Genomic DNA, 19,022 nt, shown 5'->3' on the forward strand with positions numbered 1-19,022 from the left:
ACGGACCAAATTCCATTACAAACATGTTCAACAGATGCAAGCGTCGGTCAAAACTTTTTCACAGCTCAAGGGTAGGCTTATTACAATACAAACGTTGCCCATCTGGAAACCCAATTGCATTTTTGTGAGCCAAAGTACGCCTACAAAAATGGTATAAGTTCTTCCACAGCAAAACAACGCTATAGGCTACGTATACGTAGAAGCTTTCGGTACTAGCCTACCTATATAGCCATTAGGCTAATAGGCCTACATAGCATAGGCTAGAGTTCATTAATATTAAAACGAGTAGCTCATGAGCACAAAGACGAAGAGGTTTGTGACTAAAGGCTGGAATTATTTCATTTTCAGCGCAACATACTTTTTTCTCATCTCGTTTTACGGGCTATGCACGAAAAAGTGACAGTTTTAGGCTTGTAATTTATTTTGTTCTTTGTCGCCATAAGCCGCTTACGTTCAAAACAAGTTAGCGATACTAAACCAAAAAATATCGAAAATCGCATTGTAGCCTATCTTTTATTTTTCTCCATTGATTTTATGACTTATTGGCTATGGTCAAAAGTATGATACCAACCTTATCACAGGAATATATAACGAGAAATACACTTATTATAATCAGTGAACAGGCAAAAGCGGGGCAACTATTTTTTCCCAAACTATATTTTCGTCGTCAAAACTAAGTCATGGTTAAAAAATAATTCAGCTTGAAAAAAGAAGGTTTCTATTGCATATTTACATCGAAATTTGGCGATTTACAAAAAGTTTTGTGTTTAATAAAATATCACTTTCCACCATTTGGAAAATATTGAAGCTTCACATAACTTAGCTTGCATGACGTGCGACGGGGTTTCTTAAACTGGAGGAAGTCAAACAGCCCTCAACGGTGAGATACTGAGATTTACGTAATTCATAAAGTAACTTCATAGGTAGGCCTACCACAGTACCGCAGTACTATATAGTATCGAATTACTGTACAGCGATATTTTTTCAGTACCGATACCAATACTGTTTTCGTTTTTAAAGGCAAGAAAAAAGTTTGTGCTAGAGGTAAGCAAAAATGAAGAAAATATTTAGATGTTCATTTAAAAAAAGTTTAAGAAAAAATGACATAGGATTGGAGAACATTATGTAGCCTACGTTTGGTTTGGTATGTATATTTCTTTTGTCTAAAATTGACTCCCATCGGTAGCGTTACGTTACCGTCAGTCATTTTTTGACCGGAAAATAACTGAAAACATTAGTTGTAATTATTATTTATTCCTTGCTGTTGGCTCATAACCGTCTTAGTAGTAAGGTCTAGTTTTTCTTTTGGTTGACTGTCGAAGAAGTAATTCTAGTGTAGTCATGTTAGATATTTAAAAATTTCCAATGAAAAAAAAAAATTTAAATTATTGTGATTTCTATGTTAAGTTTTGTATCTGGGGCAACTCGGGAAGCTTTTGCGCATTGTGGTACTTGCGCTTTAATTTGTTTGTTGCCAGTTGAAAGTTGATATTGCGTCTGTTAACTGTTATTGTTGTATTTTGTGCTAGATATTTTCATCACGTAACTATTTTTGCATAACTTTTTGACACTGGTGAAAATGACCGCAACGGAGGAGGAGATATTAGCCGGACTGCACCAACTCTTAAAAAATGTTGAACCCTCAATAAAAAGCTCGCCGGATGCAGTTGACGTCGCTGAAGATACGATTTTACATCTAGAAGAAACTGATGAGAATTTTCATAAGTGCGATAAAAATGTTTTTACCTATTATTAGCTTATTTGTTTGTTACTATTACTAGCAATTAGGCTAGCAAAGCTTGAATGTTAGATCACATTGCCTTGGTGCGGTGGTTCTTAACAGGCAGCCTGCGGCTGTGGGGTCCTTGGACCCCTACCCCTGTAGATTAATTATTTAAAAGGATTTCTTTTATTTTTTGATATGATATTTTGTTCAGTTGTAGTCATATCAAAAAGTTGTACTGTTTTTGGGTGAGAAATCTCCTGCGCCACAAGATGAAACAATAGCCTCAGTATGTGCCATTGATTTTTATTCCCCACACACCCAGCAAACTTTCCAATCTAAAGTTATAGCCCAACCTATATAATGGCTTTTAACACCATCACGCCAATATTTGCATCTTTGTACGCATGAATTTTCGTCAAAAGCTGCCGTACTTTCCCATCAACTTGAAGATGTGAATAGTTATGAGATGATAGAAGAGAAATGAAGATGTAATATCACCCACCCAAAGAAATGGAGTCCACTAACACCTCAATGTTGCTGTCTTGACCTTACTTGCTTGCTGTAGTATAGCAATGATTTTGTATTTTGGGCCGTAAAAGTTACAAATTTTATATTAAATTTTTGCAATCCGTTCTGTGACGATCCACTGTTTTCAATGACTCTTTTAAAGGGTCTGTGACCAGCAAGAGGTGATGACTCTGAAACTGAAACTCTGAAACTCATCACTGTGCACACTGAACTTTAACACGCTTATGGAGATTTATAATGAACAAACAAAATAATTTAGTTTTTCAATGCTGATTTATAATAAAAAAAACAGAAAATTGAAGCTTCAGTTCATTTTGTCACACTAAAATTTGTGTCTCAGTATTTTACCCAAACAAACAAGGCCAATTTGGTTAAAAGTTTGAAATAATTAATAACAATGAACAACAACTTGAAGCTTTAGTGCACGCCATCATGATAAAAGGCAAAAGTCCAGTATTGTATGAGAGAGACATGTGTCTACCGAAAGTGTTTTTAAAGCATTTAAATTCTTGCTCTGTAAGATGCATAAAACATATATGCTTTACATTAAACTTAGCTGGTAGGTCATACTATAGCAGCCTTTGGATGTTGGCATGCTTCCCCAGGAAAATTTTGAATTTATACAATATTGAGAATGGCATAGGATGCACCAAATTTTGTTTAATTTTGGGATATTTGTTTAAAATTTTCAGTCAACTAAGGGCATTTTTTTGCTACCAATTCATGAAACAAATTCAGTGCTAGGCTATCAATTTATAAAAAGCCTCATCTTTAACGGTTTCCAGTAATTAATATAACTTAAATAATAGTGAGTCGTTAGAACAAACTTTAATAGGTGTTATGTTTCACTTGCCGATGTACGATATCAAAAGTGTAATTTTCTCACTTAGCAGTACTGAGAAGTGTATTTGTGTACTAATTAGTGGTGTAACTGTTATATCATATATGCATATATATTTAATACATATAGCACAAATTGATTGCTGTTTTAAAACTTTGTGTTAATGACAAAAATATTGAATATTTAGATATGATTTGGTGAAACACATTCGGCAGTGCCTTGAAAAGGAATTAGGATCGCTTGTGGATGAGGAAATTGAAAAAATGAGTATTTCTGGTGGAACTCATTCTGTTACACACCAAGAAACATTGGTTCAGGCAGTAACTAAAAAGACTACCGACTCCCAAATGTGAGAATTTTACTTTCCTAAACAATAAATTCCATACAACATATATATATATATATATTGCTAAAAGATACCAATAATTAATAGAACAACATAATCTGTTATGTATTCATGGTATGCTATCATATGATATGTAACTAAATACATATATATATATATTACTAGTGAACCAATAATTTAAAAGTACAAATATTATGATCTTATTGTTTATCAATTTCCCTTAAAGATTTTCTGACTTAAGCCAAGACTTGCATGCGGTAACTTCATCAGCCGTAAGCACACTGTTGAAAAGTGTTGAAGAAGAGCAAAACAGCACCTTAAGTGATGAAGATACTGAAAGCCAAATTAGCAAACGAATGAAGTCGGTATTTAGCGAAGGGGCGTCTTCCTTTGGGTCGTCTTTCAATCAAGGAATGTTTTTCATGAGTCAGGTATATAAGCGTCAAATTATTAATTTATCAATGAGTTGTTTAGATTTCACTGGTACCAGTATATAAAGCAAAGCTTGTTAGATTATATTATGGTTTGTTAAGCGTACAACTTCTTGTGTTACGTTTACAAAATTGTATCCAATGTTATATACCGCAACTATCAAGATCTAGCAAAAGTTCGAAAATAGCATACAGGCTAAGTTGCAAGTGGTTGAAGAAACTATTAAACACACAGGAACAATTTCACTGCATTGCTGAAGAACTTGACTCTCGGCAACCGTTAAACATTCGAAGAGAAGCACTGATTCGTCTGTGTCAAGTGCCACCGTCTGATGTAATGGCGAGCGAAAGTTGGGCACAACTTCGGGTGTCGCTGATCGATGCGCTCGCTGACAGTGATGCTTACATTTCTCACACTGCTCTTAGTTTCCACGCGAAGATGTTTGCAGGTGCTTGAAGTTGGTTTTGATGTTTTTATTGTTTTAATAGGTTAGGTTGCGGGTGGTGCACGTTGCTCACATTGCACGGTGAAGTTTTGCAATCGTTTGTTTTTACAATGTCATGATTTATCGTTCCGTTTTTTGCAAGTCTAAAATAAAAATTCGGGTCCAGGGCACTAGCATTGTTGCCGAACAAATTAACCCTACAAACAAACTCCAGTTACACAGGTTTTTCTTTCACCAAGATAAAAAAGATGTTTAAAGTGTATGTAAGTGTTTGGACTACAACAGTATAAGTTTCCCGATACACATTATGTATTGATGGCTTATAAAAGAATAATTGTCTTGTGTAAGTTGTGTTTGAGGCATGTCCAGGTATAATATATTGTACAGTAATCATCAATGGTCAAATGTTATTGTATTAGTGTCCAACTCACATATTATGAGAAGCACTTACACTTGCTTAGCTGAGCATTTGCTGAGAAGGTTTAAATCTACATCACACCTTCCACTTCTTTCTGAACCTCTGGATATCACTGAACCCTTTGTTGTACAAACTCTAAAAAGGTTTACCATTTATCACTTAAATTACCATTTAAAGGTTTACCATTTAAATGTTGTAATCTTTACATATTTTATTGCTTTTACTTTTAAGTTAACTGCTATTTGAGGTGGTGAGGATTGCTAAATTTGAATTCGTCAACCGTTATGAGATTTTTTACTAAATACAAATTAGGGTTCGGTTAGCAAATGAATTCCAACGGGAAGTCCCATTAATATGGGTTCGTTACCCTGAAAATTTCTTAGAAGTTGTCATCGACAGCACATTGAGTTTACTCACGGGTCATATGAAAACAGGTTTGAGATTTTTGTATTCTGAAGTTATATGGTCAGAATGTTTTAATTTGTTGTTGGTATTTTTGAATATTGTGTTATTTTTCTTGTAATTATTGTGGCAAAAGCATAATTTGCTACACAGCTGGCAAGGACAGCACCAGAGAAAGAGTGTCTGTGCTTCATTTTTTATCACTAGTGGACACTAAAGCACACTGGTTCCGGCGTTGGCTGCACAGCAATTACAGTCGTGCCACCGTCATAAAAAGAATTGAAGAAAAATACAGGTTAGTGAAAAGAAATCTTTTGCTGTAGGCAAAAACCAAATTTAAGCCTCATGTCTTTGAAATATAAAATGTTTTCCTAGACTGCTTGTCGTTGAGTCTGTGCAGCAGTGTCTATTATTCTGCCAGGATTGTGTAGGTCGCAATCATACTTTGCCTCGACATAGTACAGACAAAGTTGAAAGGAGGTATCACTCATAAAACGCACAAGTTTTGAACATTTGTATCTGTGAATGCAATTTTTTATTGTTGTTTACTTAAATGTGGTGTTTTTGCTATTATACCTGCTACATCATTTTGTGTTAAAAAGGACAACGTACATGCCAAATGAAGTTCAATATGCATATTTTTGCCATTCTTTGTCATTAATTGCACAAATACTGCATTATTCTGGTGGCCGAAACCTATTTCCGTTGACCATTTCATCCAAAACTTTATCAATTCAACATCTCCTTGTATCTTGGATTAAGGTCAGAAGCACTTTAGAATGTGAATATGATCACGACAAGGGTGTAGTACTGCACAATTAAAGAAAGTTTTTTGCTTTTAAAGCTGCTCAATTATGCCAAATATAAGCCTAAACCTGGCCACAAGATTTACGAGTCTGCAGCGTTGGTGGGAAAGGTACTGACTGTTCATCAATGCTGTTATTATCATTTAACGTGTAATTTGTTTGAATTGACGTAAATCAATGCATCTCCATTCATTTAGGCTTTGTGCAGTCTTTGCATGTCAAATGCATTTGTAAAAAGCTGTATTTCTAGTGAAGTCATCAGCGCTTTACTTCAACCAATTAAGTCTTGGTTAGGTAAGTTAACAATGAAATTCAATGAAACAGTTACTTGAAAAGTCTGTTCTTAACGACCAATTTAATTTCAGGTGATTCGAATCCCAGGGCCAGTGAGATGACCATGTTGCATACGTCAGAAATCTTGGCAGCCCTAGCATCTACCTGCTCTGGAAGAAAATTACTCATGGAAACTAAAGAGAAAGACAAGAAGTAAAACGAGTTTTATCATTTTATCATGTATAGTCTATCAGTCTATCTATTTTATCATGTATAGTCTAAGAACTGCAGCTACCCCAATCCAGTCGTGGTAATGTCCGTGAACGATCCCATATTAATGTCATTAAAAGAATATTACACCATCACAGAGGCAAAACCATAATAGTAACAACTGGACCGACAACCGATGAAATAACTGCGCCAACTTTTTAAGACACTTTTTAAAGTTAACTAAAGAAAAGTTTCGTGAACTCATCCATTTAACGAAAATCATAAGGTTATTTTCATTTTTTTGGGGATGATATTATTCCGTTATTGAAATAGGATCATGTCTCGTTACAACCCGTCGGTCAGGTAGCAGTTTTTCAGACCAAAACGTGCAGGTACACCAATCCACAATCACAACACGATTGATTACTGAACAGGATGTTACGTTTTAGCAAAACAGATGACATTCCCTTCCGGTTTAAATCAGATTGGTGACGTCAAATGGTGCTTAATTGTTTTCCCGTGGCCGGTGTAACTCGTATGAATTGTGACGCAACAGGCATGCTCTTACAGGTGCGATATGTTTATGTTTTTCAAAATTTCGTCGATTGCGGAAGCTTTACTTGCATCACAATGCGAGCGGTGTTAGTAACAGACGAACGATTTGTTGTAACAACGTCTGCTTCCTTCGTGCATGTCATGATTCTAAACATGCTAATACCTGTGTGTGGCTAACACCTGGCCTGTTTAAGTAGAGTGGCAATGCGCGTCTTGTTAAATGTTTGTATTTTTTAACTGTACCCTATTACCGCACCATCGTTATTATAATCTGACTAGATTTTTCTGATAGTTTTCCTGTAAACTATATCTCAAGTATTTTACCGTAAAGTTCATGAAATAGTTTTAACATTACGTTAAGTTGCCGTGCTCATTGCTCTGTTGTGTTATGTGTACTGCAAAAGCGTTACTTGTAGGGTCTTTGTCCTGAAGCTTATAGTAACTTGGACAGGCCTGTATAGCTTGAAAATATATTTTCGAGAAAATTTCACAGTTTCATTTCACACTTTCAATACTTGTACTTATTTAATAAGAAATGTTACCGAGAAAAACCTGAGTTAGTCGTTTTCAGTGGAAAGCGACAAGAGTGGAGTTTTTACTGCAAAGCTCTGAACATAAACGGAACATTTTATGTTTATTTTGTGTGAACATCATCATATTTCATAAAATTAAAACCTAAAAGCGAACGAATGATTGTTCAAACAATAACCGTGATAATTTTGAGATAGGTCGTTGTACTGAGGTTTCTTAGTTCTCTGGAAAGCGTTCTTTACAATTCCTTATAAAAGGTTTCGTATAACGAAAACGAGTGCACACCTTACGTTTTCAACAACGTTCTATTACATTTCCCACAGCTTCGAACGAGGAAAAGAACAGCGATCATTTGCGCCATCGTGTGGGCAGTTGCCGCTATCATGTCTCTCCCAGTGATGATTTACTCTCAGCTTGAAGAAGTGACTGGAGAACTTAAGTGTAGGATAATGTTTCCTGGTTATAAGCCTTTTGCTGACACCGATACATACATCGACTATGGTATCATGTAAGTGGCAATTGTATTATAGCAATGTAACATTGGGCCCATCAAACTTTCAGCCCTTGGCGTGTAAGTGCATGCCAAAACGCAATCTGTCCAACGTCCACGTACACAGCTGCTTTACTTCAAATTATACCGAGAAACATTTGATTTAAAATATTAATTAAGCAATTTTTTTCTAACTAAAGTACAATCTTTTATCTCTCAATATTTGAGTTTTACTGAAATATTATCTTTTCAGCTATGACGATTCGTCTTTCAATTACTCCAGCAATGACTTAATCGGTCTCGATTTCTTCGTTTCGACAGGTAGCTAGTTCGTAAGTTTTCCTAAGTTATTCATCGCTGTGACCTAACGTTCAAGAGTGAGGTAGTTCAAGATGCTAAATTTTAAATAAAATCAAAAACATTAACCATGAAATGTTTTACATATTTTAGTCCCCTCAGCCGAAGAGCCTGTTTATTATGAAACTTGCTCACACGCGGTCAAGTCGCACCAATATAGAATTTGGTTGGTCGTCAGCTTTGTGCTTTCTTTTGTCGTCCCGTTTTCCATCATAAGTAAGTTGGCTTTCATGAAATATTAATAGATGATGAATCATAGAATGCTCTACGCTCTTCTTAGCTTTGGCGTAATTTACTGCTGATGTAATAGGCGGTAACAATTTGACGTCCTTGACGAACGCAAATGTCCCTTGCGTTTCTTTATTTGCGTATCGCCCATATTTCATCATCACCGTAGTTAGCCACGTTCAATTTGCGGTATTTATTCTATTATATGCCACTCCACAGCTAATCCACCGATCTAAAAATAAAATATTGAAGTTTAAAGCTGAACTTTAAATTGAAGTTCAATTGCTTGTGTTTTCTAAAGAACTGTGATTGTGACGTTTAATTCATTGTGTGATTTATATTATGGGTGCTCATAATATGTTATGGTTAGTTTCACAAAAGAGCTAATTTCTAATATAAAAGCTAATAAAAGCTAAAATTTAATTTCTGGTCACTTTATTGGAATGTAACTCAAACGATAACATAGTATGACGTGACAGTTCGTGCATTGTGATTGTTTTTGCAACCAGGTTGTTTCACACTTCCTAAACGTTGGAGTTTGTTCACAATCTCAGTGATCATTTCCTTTTCAACTATTCGTCCTGTCCTACAGGAACTTCGTTGTATTGTTCGGTTGTTACGTTTTCTTGTTTATTTAGTGAGTCACATCTTGCCTTTTGTTCCCAGCGGTGAGTTACGTTCTTATACTGAAGCGGTTGCGGGCGTCGGAAGAGCGAATAGCTACAATGACTGGCAAAAGAACTCAAAATATGAGACGAAAAGTGACCCGCATGGTGGCGGTATTGGTAGTTTGCTTCGTCATTTGCTGGCTGCCGTATCATATTCTTCAACTCTGTAAAATAAAAGGTGCGGTCGATTTTCATTGCAGACATTGTCAAAGCGCGTTTGTCGATTTCAAACTAACTCCAGAAAGCGAAGCAGTGTAAATTAAATTACAAATTAGCAATAACTTTGCATCACAAAACCTTTTTTCAATCTCTTATGCATTCCCATGTGTTAACAGGTTTCCAGGCTTCTGTTATGATCTGCAACGTGGTTGAGCAGTTTGTGGTGGCGCTGGCGTTTGCAAATTCTGCCATAAACCCGATTCTTTACAGTTTTCTCGGTCATAATTTTGGCGAACGTCTTCGCGAAAGCGTTAACCACACAAGACGACGTTTGCGTCGTGGCAGCTCCGCCACTGGCGTGTCGGGCCACCAAACACGCAGTCACACTGAGCATGCTGTAAGTATTGAAAGATTTCTTTTAAAATCGCAACAATATTCTGTTTGACATAAAAAATAATTTTGTTCAGGACCCCGAGAAATTTAATATTTTTATTCTCAAATCAAAGGCATATGACTAAGGCATGTTTACATCGGATCCGTATGTTAGAAGTTTTTTGGAAGTAACATTACTCCCGAATCCAACACTCATACTTATGCGTAAAAACAGTAAACACTTTAAAATGCAGGGCCACTCATTATTTCCGAGACGTTTCAGTCAGCTGGTGGGCTTTCGTCGAGGTTACCGTAACTCAGCCAGCGGCGAAGGCAACCCGGTACAAATTGATGACAACGACCACAGTGAAGGACGCAGAGTAAAATTTGGCATCCCTTTGCGTGACTTGAATAAAAAGCGAGAACGGCAATACGAGAAAACCGAGGTGATTGGTTTAAATGGTTTCTGCGTGTGGTATAATCTCGATACTAATCATGGAAATTTGACTTTAAGACGCCATTTTCATCAAGCTTTAGTTTGGTGTTGTCTTTCAAACAATGTGGATAAATTTAATATCAATTTTAAACAAAAATGTTTTAAACATCGTTACACTTTTTATTTCACATCATGACTTCATCCAGCACTTGACAATAAACTGAGGCAATAACCTAAACTATACAAATAAATATTTACAATGTATACCTAATATATACAATAATGAAGTATATATTTATATAATAAATAAGCTAAACTGAGGCAAGAACTTATACAAATCTTGAATTGTTTGTGAAAAACCTTAAAGTATTACATCGACTTTATTCCACCAACACGAATTTGATTGCCTTTTGCAGAATGCAACCGCGTTTACTTCAAACCCGACAGAGCTGACCAGAGTCACCGTGGACAAAGAAACGCCCAAGAAATCCAGCTTTTCTGAAGCGGATACTGTCTGAAGGTTTAGAGAAAAATAAAACAAAAAAATCTGAACACGTTATTTCTCAACAACGGAAATACGTGTTAGATGTTCTACCAGTGACCCGAGTCATGTATTTCCTTTTGTTACAGCAAGCTAATACCTTGTTTTACTTCATTACAGTATATAGGACATGCACGCGTCCGCTTCCTGCTAATATTTCACATTAAAAACAACAACAATGAAATCATCTGATCACGTGTCTTCCAGCAGGCTGCTAACCTCCCACGCCGTATCTTCCGCGATCTTCATTGTGCAATCGCCGTTATTTTTCAATTGTTGATGCATTATAGAGACTTTTTTTCCTGCGTCATGATGGTTTGTTTTCTGTAATTAAAACCCTTTTTGCCTTATTTTTTTATGGACGTTACGCCTATTTATTTGTCGATATGGCAAAAACCTGAAAACTGTCTCACACATTTGTTAAAAACAACTTCGTTTGTATCTGAATGAACGTCATTAACGTTAATACCCGCTGTAAACACTTTATGGTACCATTGCAGAATACAGGTTATTCCAATAGACCCATATTTGTTTCATGTAAACAAAGTTAACCATATTGCTTAAGAGGTTCGAATTGCATCATATTATACTGATATTTCTTTGTCTTGTGTAGCGCTTTATTTTTACGAACGGCTAAAACTCTTCAAACGTTTGATTTCGTTAGCTTTTTGTGAAAAATTCTTTATGTTCCTTTTATTTCATTGTCACAAGAATTTTGCTCATATACAATAAAATGTGATTGTGCATGTGCTATCTCTGGTCGTGTGGGCGTCACACATAGGGGCGAGTCGAACACAAACAATAAGATGACTGATCCATGAAGTGTAACAATGTTGGTCATTGTGTACAGCTCTTTGATAACGTGGTTATTGCAATAACGGATCCGTTATATATGAAAATCGTTATCTGATTAATTATTTTTGTGCTTATGCTGTAGGAAACGTGGACATGACATTTATTTCCTACGATTTGTTGTTGCAGTACTTCGTATAGCGCAGTGGTTCTTAACCTTTTTTCTATCAAGCCCCCCTTCAATAATGGTCATTTGCCTCGCGCCCCCCTAGATTTTAAATAAGTATCATACTAACAAAATCGCAGTTTTGTCTGTTTATTGTACATATCAGTGAGATACTTGACACTGCTTCTTAGCGACTAGATTTTTAATGCGAGGTTTAACTACAGAGGACACGAGGTTTAACTCGTAGGACATTAAAGAAATTAAAAAAAATTGAAATTGTTGTAGAGCTCGCGCCCCCCCTGAGAGATGCTTCACACCCCCCTGGGGGGGCGCGCCCCCCTGGTTAAGAACCACTGGTATAGCGGCTATAGTCTATAAACCCATAAGCTGTACGTGGTGAACTAGAGGGTTATAAGAGCTATAAAAAGTTGAAGCATTAATAAAAATTACCTTCCCCGATAAACTTACTGTTAGCTATTGTTTGATTTAAAGCCAACTTGTTTTGAGATCTCCACTTCAAACTTATGCCGCATAGAAGATTAAAATTTTCTTTATCTATCTCCGATCGTGAAAGATTTTCTTTTTGTCTGTTTTTTCCCGCACAGGCTGCGCATCTGAAAATCGCATTGAAAAGCGGTAGCCTATGATCGCTTTCGCATTCTGCCCTTTCCAAGTAACAAGCTCCAATTCGACGAACCGAAAACGAGCTTTCACAACATTATGAAATGATATTTAACTCACAATGATGTATACTTGTGACATGATAAGCATTTCCATCAACGCGTACAACGATGACACCGCAAAACTAAGCATTTTATGTGTATAGTAATCATATATGGTTAAACTCCTACAAGAGTTTCATGAAATAAAACACAAGTAGCTGAAAACGAAACGTTTTATGAAAATCTGTTTTCCTACAAAAATGTGTGTCCTTCTCCGTCGTCAAGGTTTTCTTCATCAGCAGAATCAATTTTGTTATAGTGGATCTTTTCATGGCTTCTTAGGTCTACCTTTACCTTAAAGGATTTGGAGCAAACGTCACACTTGTGTGGCCGCTTATCAGTATGCCGCATGCGATGTGACGTCAGATATGCCCGAGCACTAAATTCTTTGGAACAAATTTCACATCGATGGGGAGATTCATCAGAATGTGACGTCATGTGAAAATTCAAAGCTATTCGTGACGCATATGCTTTGTTGCAATTATCACATGGAAATTTTGTTTCGTCATGTGAAACACTGTGCTCTCGTAAACTTGCGTTTGTGGAAAACGACTTTTCACAAACTGAACAGACGTAAGGTTCTATACCAGTGTGAGATCTTTCGTGGCAATTTAAGTCGGATTTCCGACAGAAAGATTGGCTACAAAACTGGCACACATGCTCACGGACTTGAGAATGACACTTAGAATGTTTTTGAAGTTCGAATTTTCTCTTAAAATTTTTTTCACAAATTTTACAGGAAAACGGTCGTATGTCACTATGACTTACTTTGTGGAGTCCAAATTCGTGTTCTGTTACAAAGCACTTGGCACAAACTTCGCAAGAAAACGGTTTAACTCCCAAATGTCTTTTCATGTGTTCTTCCAGTTTTGATTTGTTTACAAAAAGCTTGTCGCAAATCGAACAAGAAAATTTCTTTTCTTTGCGAAGATGTGACTTCTGTATCTTTAAACTTCCTTCGATACCAGAATCTATTTTACTAGTGAGATCACTTGGTGGTCCTTCAATATGAGCCTTTGTATGAAGAGTGAAGCCACGTATACTTCGCAATTGTTTGTCACAAAAAGGGCAAATATATTTAGGCTGTTCCAAATGTGATTTTTCATGGACCTGGAGGGCAGCTTTAGTTTTGAAAGATTTTTCACAAACTTGACAGATAAAAGATCGTATTTCGTTATGTCTTGAAAGATGATGCAATCTAATTTCTCCCTTTGATCTAAATCGTTTACCACAAGTTTCGCAAGAATGAGGTTTGATATCCAAATGCCCTTGGACGTGATATTGTAATGTTGATCTCGATGTGAAAGTTTTCTCGCATGTTCGGCAAGAAAAAGGTTTCTCCTCACTGTGAGTCTGCATATGACTTTTCAAACCAGACTTGGTGGCTAAAGTTTTGCTACAAACTGAGCATGAATAGTCCTTGTTCCTTGTGTGTTGCTTTGCATGCAATCGTAAACCAGCTTTCCATGCAAAGGCCTTTCCACAGGTGGGACAAATGTAAGGTTTTTCGCCAGTATGACTGTTAAGATGGTCTTTCAAGGAGCCTCGTTCCTTGTATGTTTTGCTGCAGATATCACAAGAATACCTCGGACCGGGTTCGTTACTTGAGTGGTATAACATATGAGCATTTAATTGCTCTTTCCATCTGTACTTCCGGTCACAAATCGAGCATACATATGGGGTTTCCCCTGTGTGAATGCGCATGTGACGTTTCATGTGGCCAAGAGATGCAAATGACTTTTCACACACTTGGCAGGAATAAGGTTTTCGGAATTCATGAACACTTGCAATATGCAGTTTTAGCACGGCAGCAGTACAAAATGTTTTCTCACAAACTGAACAAGGAGGCGATCTTTTGTTTTCGTGAGAATTCTTGTGTTTAATCATACTTGAGTTAGTTTTAAAACCTCGCTCACAGACGGGACAAGTAAATGGTCTTTCGTTTGAGTGTGTTGCTCGGTGTTTTTTCAAATACTGTCTATTCACGAATCTTTTCTCACAGACATCACACACATGCGACTTCACACCAAGATGAGTTGCTTCGTGTCGTTTTAAAGTCCTGCTGCTGGAGTAGCTTTTGTCACAAGTCTTGCAGATGAACGATTCCTGCTTTTCATGAACATATTTATGGTGGCTCCGAAGTGAGCTTTTTGTAAGAAGCTTTTTATTGCAAATTTCGCAAGCAAACGATGCCTTCTCCTTATTCAAGTATTTCGTGCTTTTTAAAGGGAGTCTGCACTTTTCTTGGGTATCCGTGGACCCCTCGGTGGTAGAAAAACACGATTCAGGGTGTCTCGGTGTATCCTTTGACTTAATCGACTCTGTTAAAATGGCGTTGTTTTCTGAACCGAGCAAACAATTCTCGTCGTCGTTGGTTAAACGTGAAGCCGAATTGACCTTGCTGATTCCATCCATAACACCATCATTCACACCAAAGCGAACTTCGCCCGCAGCCTCCATAATGGCAGCAACAAGTTTTTAATATCAGAAGCCCCTTTATCTTATGTTTGAAACTTACGCAAATAACTTATACCCTGAAAATAAAAGTTACCCCAGTAAGGTCAGATCGGAATTTATTTCTTGTACTATTTATTTTGGAATTGTTACTTTGAAACTTTAAACAGTTGATAAGGACAAGGCGTCTATATCACCCGGTCGATTGCCCGGCCTATCCTGTCCTGCCTATCGGACATCACAATTTACATCAACATTATTAGTTACGTCATGTCGTGGTTTTCGAAAACGATTTGATAACTAGCTAGCCACAGAAAACATAACATAGACATATTGTAAATACAGATGGCAAAAGGAAGGGAGCGGGTAGGGCTCCCCTTTTTTACTGGGATGACCTGGCCCCTCCACATTTAAAAACCAAACGTGTTAAAAACTGATCGGGACCTACAGCAAACTTTTAGTGCCGTTCTGAGGATAGACTTTGTCAGCCCAATGAGGTCATCCACATTGAAAAAGGTTGTACCATGGGTGTGGTTCTCTTTTGCTATTGAACAAGTCTGGTTTTAACATAATAATGAAATCACCATGCAACTAAACCGACACTGTAACATAAACTTCTTTAAACTAACACCAAAGTTCTACCTGGCTAGGATTAATACAGATTAAAACCGCTCCTTGCACTCGTACTAACAACTTGCCAAACAGTTAAACGTGTCAGGGTTGAATATGAACCAGAATTATTACATAAAATATGCCTGTGACGTAATCACCGTGGTGCTGAAGAAGAAGTATACGAATGTGAATACTGTATATGTATGAAGATGAAGTATATTGCAAAGTAGGGCTTGTATGAAATTTGATTTGCAAAGAATTGGTAATTGTTGATTGTTGATTGATCAAAATCATTGTTTAATTATGACGAAGATGGCGGTTCCAATTACCTCACAATATAAAAAAATGCAGAGGTTGATGCCGACAGATGCAGATACAGAGTTTTATCGGTCTTAGCTTACGTTATTGACTTTGTGATAATATTGTAATTATAACTAAAACTAATATACAGATTATGTGAGATTTACAATTCTAATACTTATGCGTCGTTTTAGCAAAGAGTAACACGAGCCGCAATCACTTCCTGTACCATTGTTGTGACGTAATATTTTTGCCTTTCTCGTACGCGTTCAGTTTGTCGAAAGTAAGTTTGTTAGCGTATGCGAGTACGAATTTACAAGTCTGGGAATAATCAGCAATCAGCAATTTAATGCAGTTGAATATAGTTAAGCCAAAATGCTATTACATTGACTGTTAAATGAAGTGCTGTTGATGTGCCAATGTTCTGTCAATTTGTAATCGTATAACGAAGAAACAATATAACCAGTTTATACAATCAACAAATTTGTGCAAACTATTGAACAGTACAACTTAAGACAAGCTCAGTGTTAAGTCAGACAACTCTGCTTGTCGGCTTCACAAGACAATCAGCTTTTAGCTGAACAATCGAGTCTGGGATTGATTAAGCAAACAACGACCTGAGACTCATTCATATCGTGGACAAATGACATTCAGACAATCAAAGATTGTATTGGAGTGACTGGTACAGTCAAGTTCAACAACAATAACCTATCATTCCATTACAACTTAGTTAACCTACTACATTAGTGACTCTATCGTTGCGTGCGGTTAGAATTTTCTAACCTTTCTGACAGTCGAACGTTCTTATTATATTATAACAAGTACCGTTTGCCAGAAAAGGCTTTTATTGTATAGGTGCTGTACACTTTCTCATTATTACAAATAACCAAGAACACAAGTCATACGACTGTTTACACGATATCTACTGATTTGCAATCACCACGACTACAGTAGCACGGTATTACATATGTCTATAACTTCACGTCTGCGTCAGCGTTTGTGTCTGAGGCTCTCCGGCTCTCGCACAGAAGTTCAAGCTTATAAAACGTGCTGCGATGTGGCGGAAATATATGACAAAAAAAAGGCATGAACATTTCAAGGCGTGTGGGCGTGAAAAACAGTGCGTTTGCAATGCAAATTATATTCAGTTAAAGCTAGAAATAGTTTCTTGGAACAAGCCTGGTAAAGTACTAAAAGGAGTTTTCACACGAAGTTATTCAGAGCAAGTTTTCAAAATATACCAACGATAATCTCAGTGTTTTGAAAAGGCAATAAACTCCAATTATTAGCTGGAAAACACTTTCCTAAGAATGGTGTGGCGGAACTGAAAGTTTAAAAACTCCAATTGTTCTGGAAAACACATTTCTAAGAATGGCGTAATGATTTTACAAAAGCTACCCAGGCCGCCACAGGTCCAATAACGAATAGAAAGTTTCTTGTCACAGACAATTCGTCCAGATACGTCCAATTAAACAGAAGTTTTGTGTATAGCAGAAACATTTTTGAGTGAACTAGGCTAAGCCAGCTTTAGTGTATTTGTACTGATGAGTGCGGCAGCTAACCTACAGCGCACCAAGCTCAGGTTTGCCGGTTGTCACTAGCCTAGTGACCTAGCCCTGTGTGGGTAACTGCTGTAAAAACAAGAATCCTTGACAAGTATATATTGTCTTCTGTGACATTCCTATGCTGAAAATAACTAATAGGCTACCTGCTACTAATCACCTACCTATGGAAAGGTATTTCTTCCTAAGCACGTTAGCTAGCCTATACAGTAACGTGATTGACCCAGTATTGGCGTTCTTTATTGTCCCGTATAATTACTGCTTTACTATATAGTCTATACTATATCTAATACAAAAACGCTTGTTTGTATTGGTCTGCTATTTAAAGCGCAATTACACCAGATCGTTAGCACTCTTTTGGTATAGCAAAAAGTTTACCACCGTTTTATATGGCAACAACAAAGCGCTACATGGACTGTTGAGAATACTTGACATATAACTCACAACAAGGAAACTAAAAGCTTGTACAAATTAATGTCTGCGGTGTAAAGATATTTTTTTCCTGCTGTAGCTTACATTAAAGCATTTGCGCTAAAATAAAGCACAGAAAAAAAGCGCAACACTTCAACTTTACACCACGTGGTCCACAAAAGCTACACTTGTGTCAGCAACGTTGCCTTCTCAGTGTACACTCCTATGCTCTCTTGTCCCATTAATGACTACATGAACTCGCAAGTAGAGTCAAGTGATGCTTTCTTCTTACCTGTGATAAAGCGCCTATAGACCGTGCTGCAAACTTTTAGAATAACACAAATAGAATGAAAAATTGCAATTGCTTTCTTTTGCTATAACACGACAGCGACCATCACTTTAGATCTCATACTGTACTTTGAAAGCCTAGGGTTTGTCAACGGTTTTCATAAAAATGTACCATTCTTAAAACGAACTCCGTAGCGGAAAATTTAATCATGCAAATAAGGATGCGATGTTCTGACGTAATAACAAGTTTCTCTTAAGTTCAACAGTATGTTTGATTAGATGGTAAACGTTTGATTAAAAAAAGCCAATTTCATATCTGTAGCATAACGCCAGAGTTTTGATATGTAATTTACTCCGTAATTTTATGCTAATGTTGTTGTAGTTGCTATGTTCTGTAGATAAAATGTTTAGGTATTTTTGTGTCTATTTCTCGCTCTGTATATACGTGCGCGAATATGCACGAATATGTATGAACAGTCATGGCGCGCACTGTACATTTGTAATATTTCATGATTGCTAATGGGAATTTTAGTTAGCGGTGATACTTACATATTCAAAAGTACCACTCCACTAGTTTAAGGCAAACATTTGTATCTACACTGTAGAATAACTCTGCAAACGTTGCTCTACAAGTGGATACTTCATAAGTGATGATTCAAGTGTCGAATTTTATTCGAAGCGGACGGTCCTGTATATGTATAGTTAAACTAAAAATGTTTTTCTGGAATTTGGCTCTCCATAATATCGATTATATTACCTAAAACCCTGTCATAGGCTTTAAATAGGTTCAGATTAGTTACCTGTTGACAACTTTACTGTATGTTGCTCATTGGTACGACGACTTATGTGCAATAACAGTTGCCTTATCGTTTGGAAATCACCTTTAGTTTCTCTTATGACATCACTAGCATAGGTGACACAAAAGAAACTCTATCTATTGAAGTTGTAAAC

The 19,022-nt window shown here is 36.8% G+C and overlaps 2 protein-coding genes across 3 annotated transcripts; one reads left to right on the forward strand and one right to left on the reverse strand.

Moving 5' to 3' along the window:
• The first annotated feature begins 1,487 nt into the window (after positions 1–1,487).
• On the forward strand, positions 1,488–8,324 carry LOC143470160 (protein broad-minded-like). 2 transcript variants are annotated; one of them, XM_076968097.1, is made up of 14 exons: positions 1,488–1,725; positions 3,283–3,444; positions 3,668–3,872; positions 4,108–4,321; positions 4,738–4,879; positions 5,049–5,170; positions 5,292–5,433; positions 5,514–5,618; positions 5,741–5,900; positions 5,983–6,054; positions 6,142–6,238; positions 6,310–6,430; positions 6,877–6,997; positions 7,837–7,970. In XM_076968097.1, exons 1-13 carry the CDS (start codon positions 1,580–1,582, stop codon positions 6,917–6,919), a joined length of 1,731 nt encoding a protein of 576 aa, XP_076824212.1. In that variant the 5' UTR covers positions 1,488–1,579; the 3' UTR covers positions 6,920–6,997; positions 7,837–7,970. The 2 variants fall into 2 exon arrangements, with proteins under 2 accessions (XP_076824212.1, XP_076824211.1); XM_076968096.1 differs by lacking the exon at positions 6,877–6,997 and adding an exon at positions 8,257–8,324 and having other exon boundaries at positions 1,490–1,725; positions 7,837–8,021.
• Positions 8,325–8,360: 36 nt separating this feature from the next.
• LOC143470157 (uncharacterized) lies at positions 8,361–14,974 on the reverse strand. Its single transcript, XM_076968094.1, has 3 exons — positions 9,554–14,974; positions 9,242–9,420; positions 8,361–8,820 (listed from the first exon to the last, which is right to left on the reverse strand). The coding sequence occupies exon 1, from the start codon at positions 14,902–14,904 to the stop codon at positions 12,637–12,639; it is 2,268 nt and encodes a 755-aa protein (XP_076824209.1). The 5' UTR covers positions 14,905–14,974; the 3' UTR covers positions 8,361–8,820; positions 9,242–9,420; positions 9,554–12,636.
• Positions 14,975–19,022: the final 4,048 nt, after the last annotated feature.

The sequence above is a fragment of the Clavelina lepadiformis genome, chromosome 9 (assembly GCF_947623445.1).
Source record: "Clavelina lepadiformis chromosome 9, kaClaLepa1.1, whole genome shotgun sequence".
NCBI lineage: Eukaryota > Metazoa > Chordata > Ascidiacea > Aplousobranchia > Clavelinidae > Clavelina > Clavelina lepadiformis.

Coding starts and splice junctions, on each gene's coding strand:
- LOC143470157 (XM_076968094.1), bottom strand. CDS start 14,904: ATGGAGGCTGCGGGCGAAGTTCGCTTTGGTGTGAATGATGGTGTTATG.
- LOC143470160 (XM_076968096.1), top strand. CDS start 1,580: ATGACCGCAACGGAGGAGGAGATATTAGCCGGACTGCACCAACTCTTA. Junction 5,619..5,740: donor ACAGACAAAGTTGAAAGGAG/GTATCACTCATA, acceptor TGTGTTAAAAAG/GACAACGTACATGCCAAATG. Junction 6,055..6,141: donor CTGCAGCGTTGGTGGGAAAG/GTACTGACTGTT, acceptor CCATTCATTTAG/GCTTTGTGCAGTCTTTGCAT.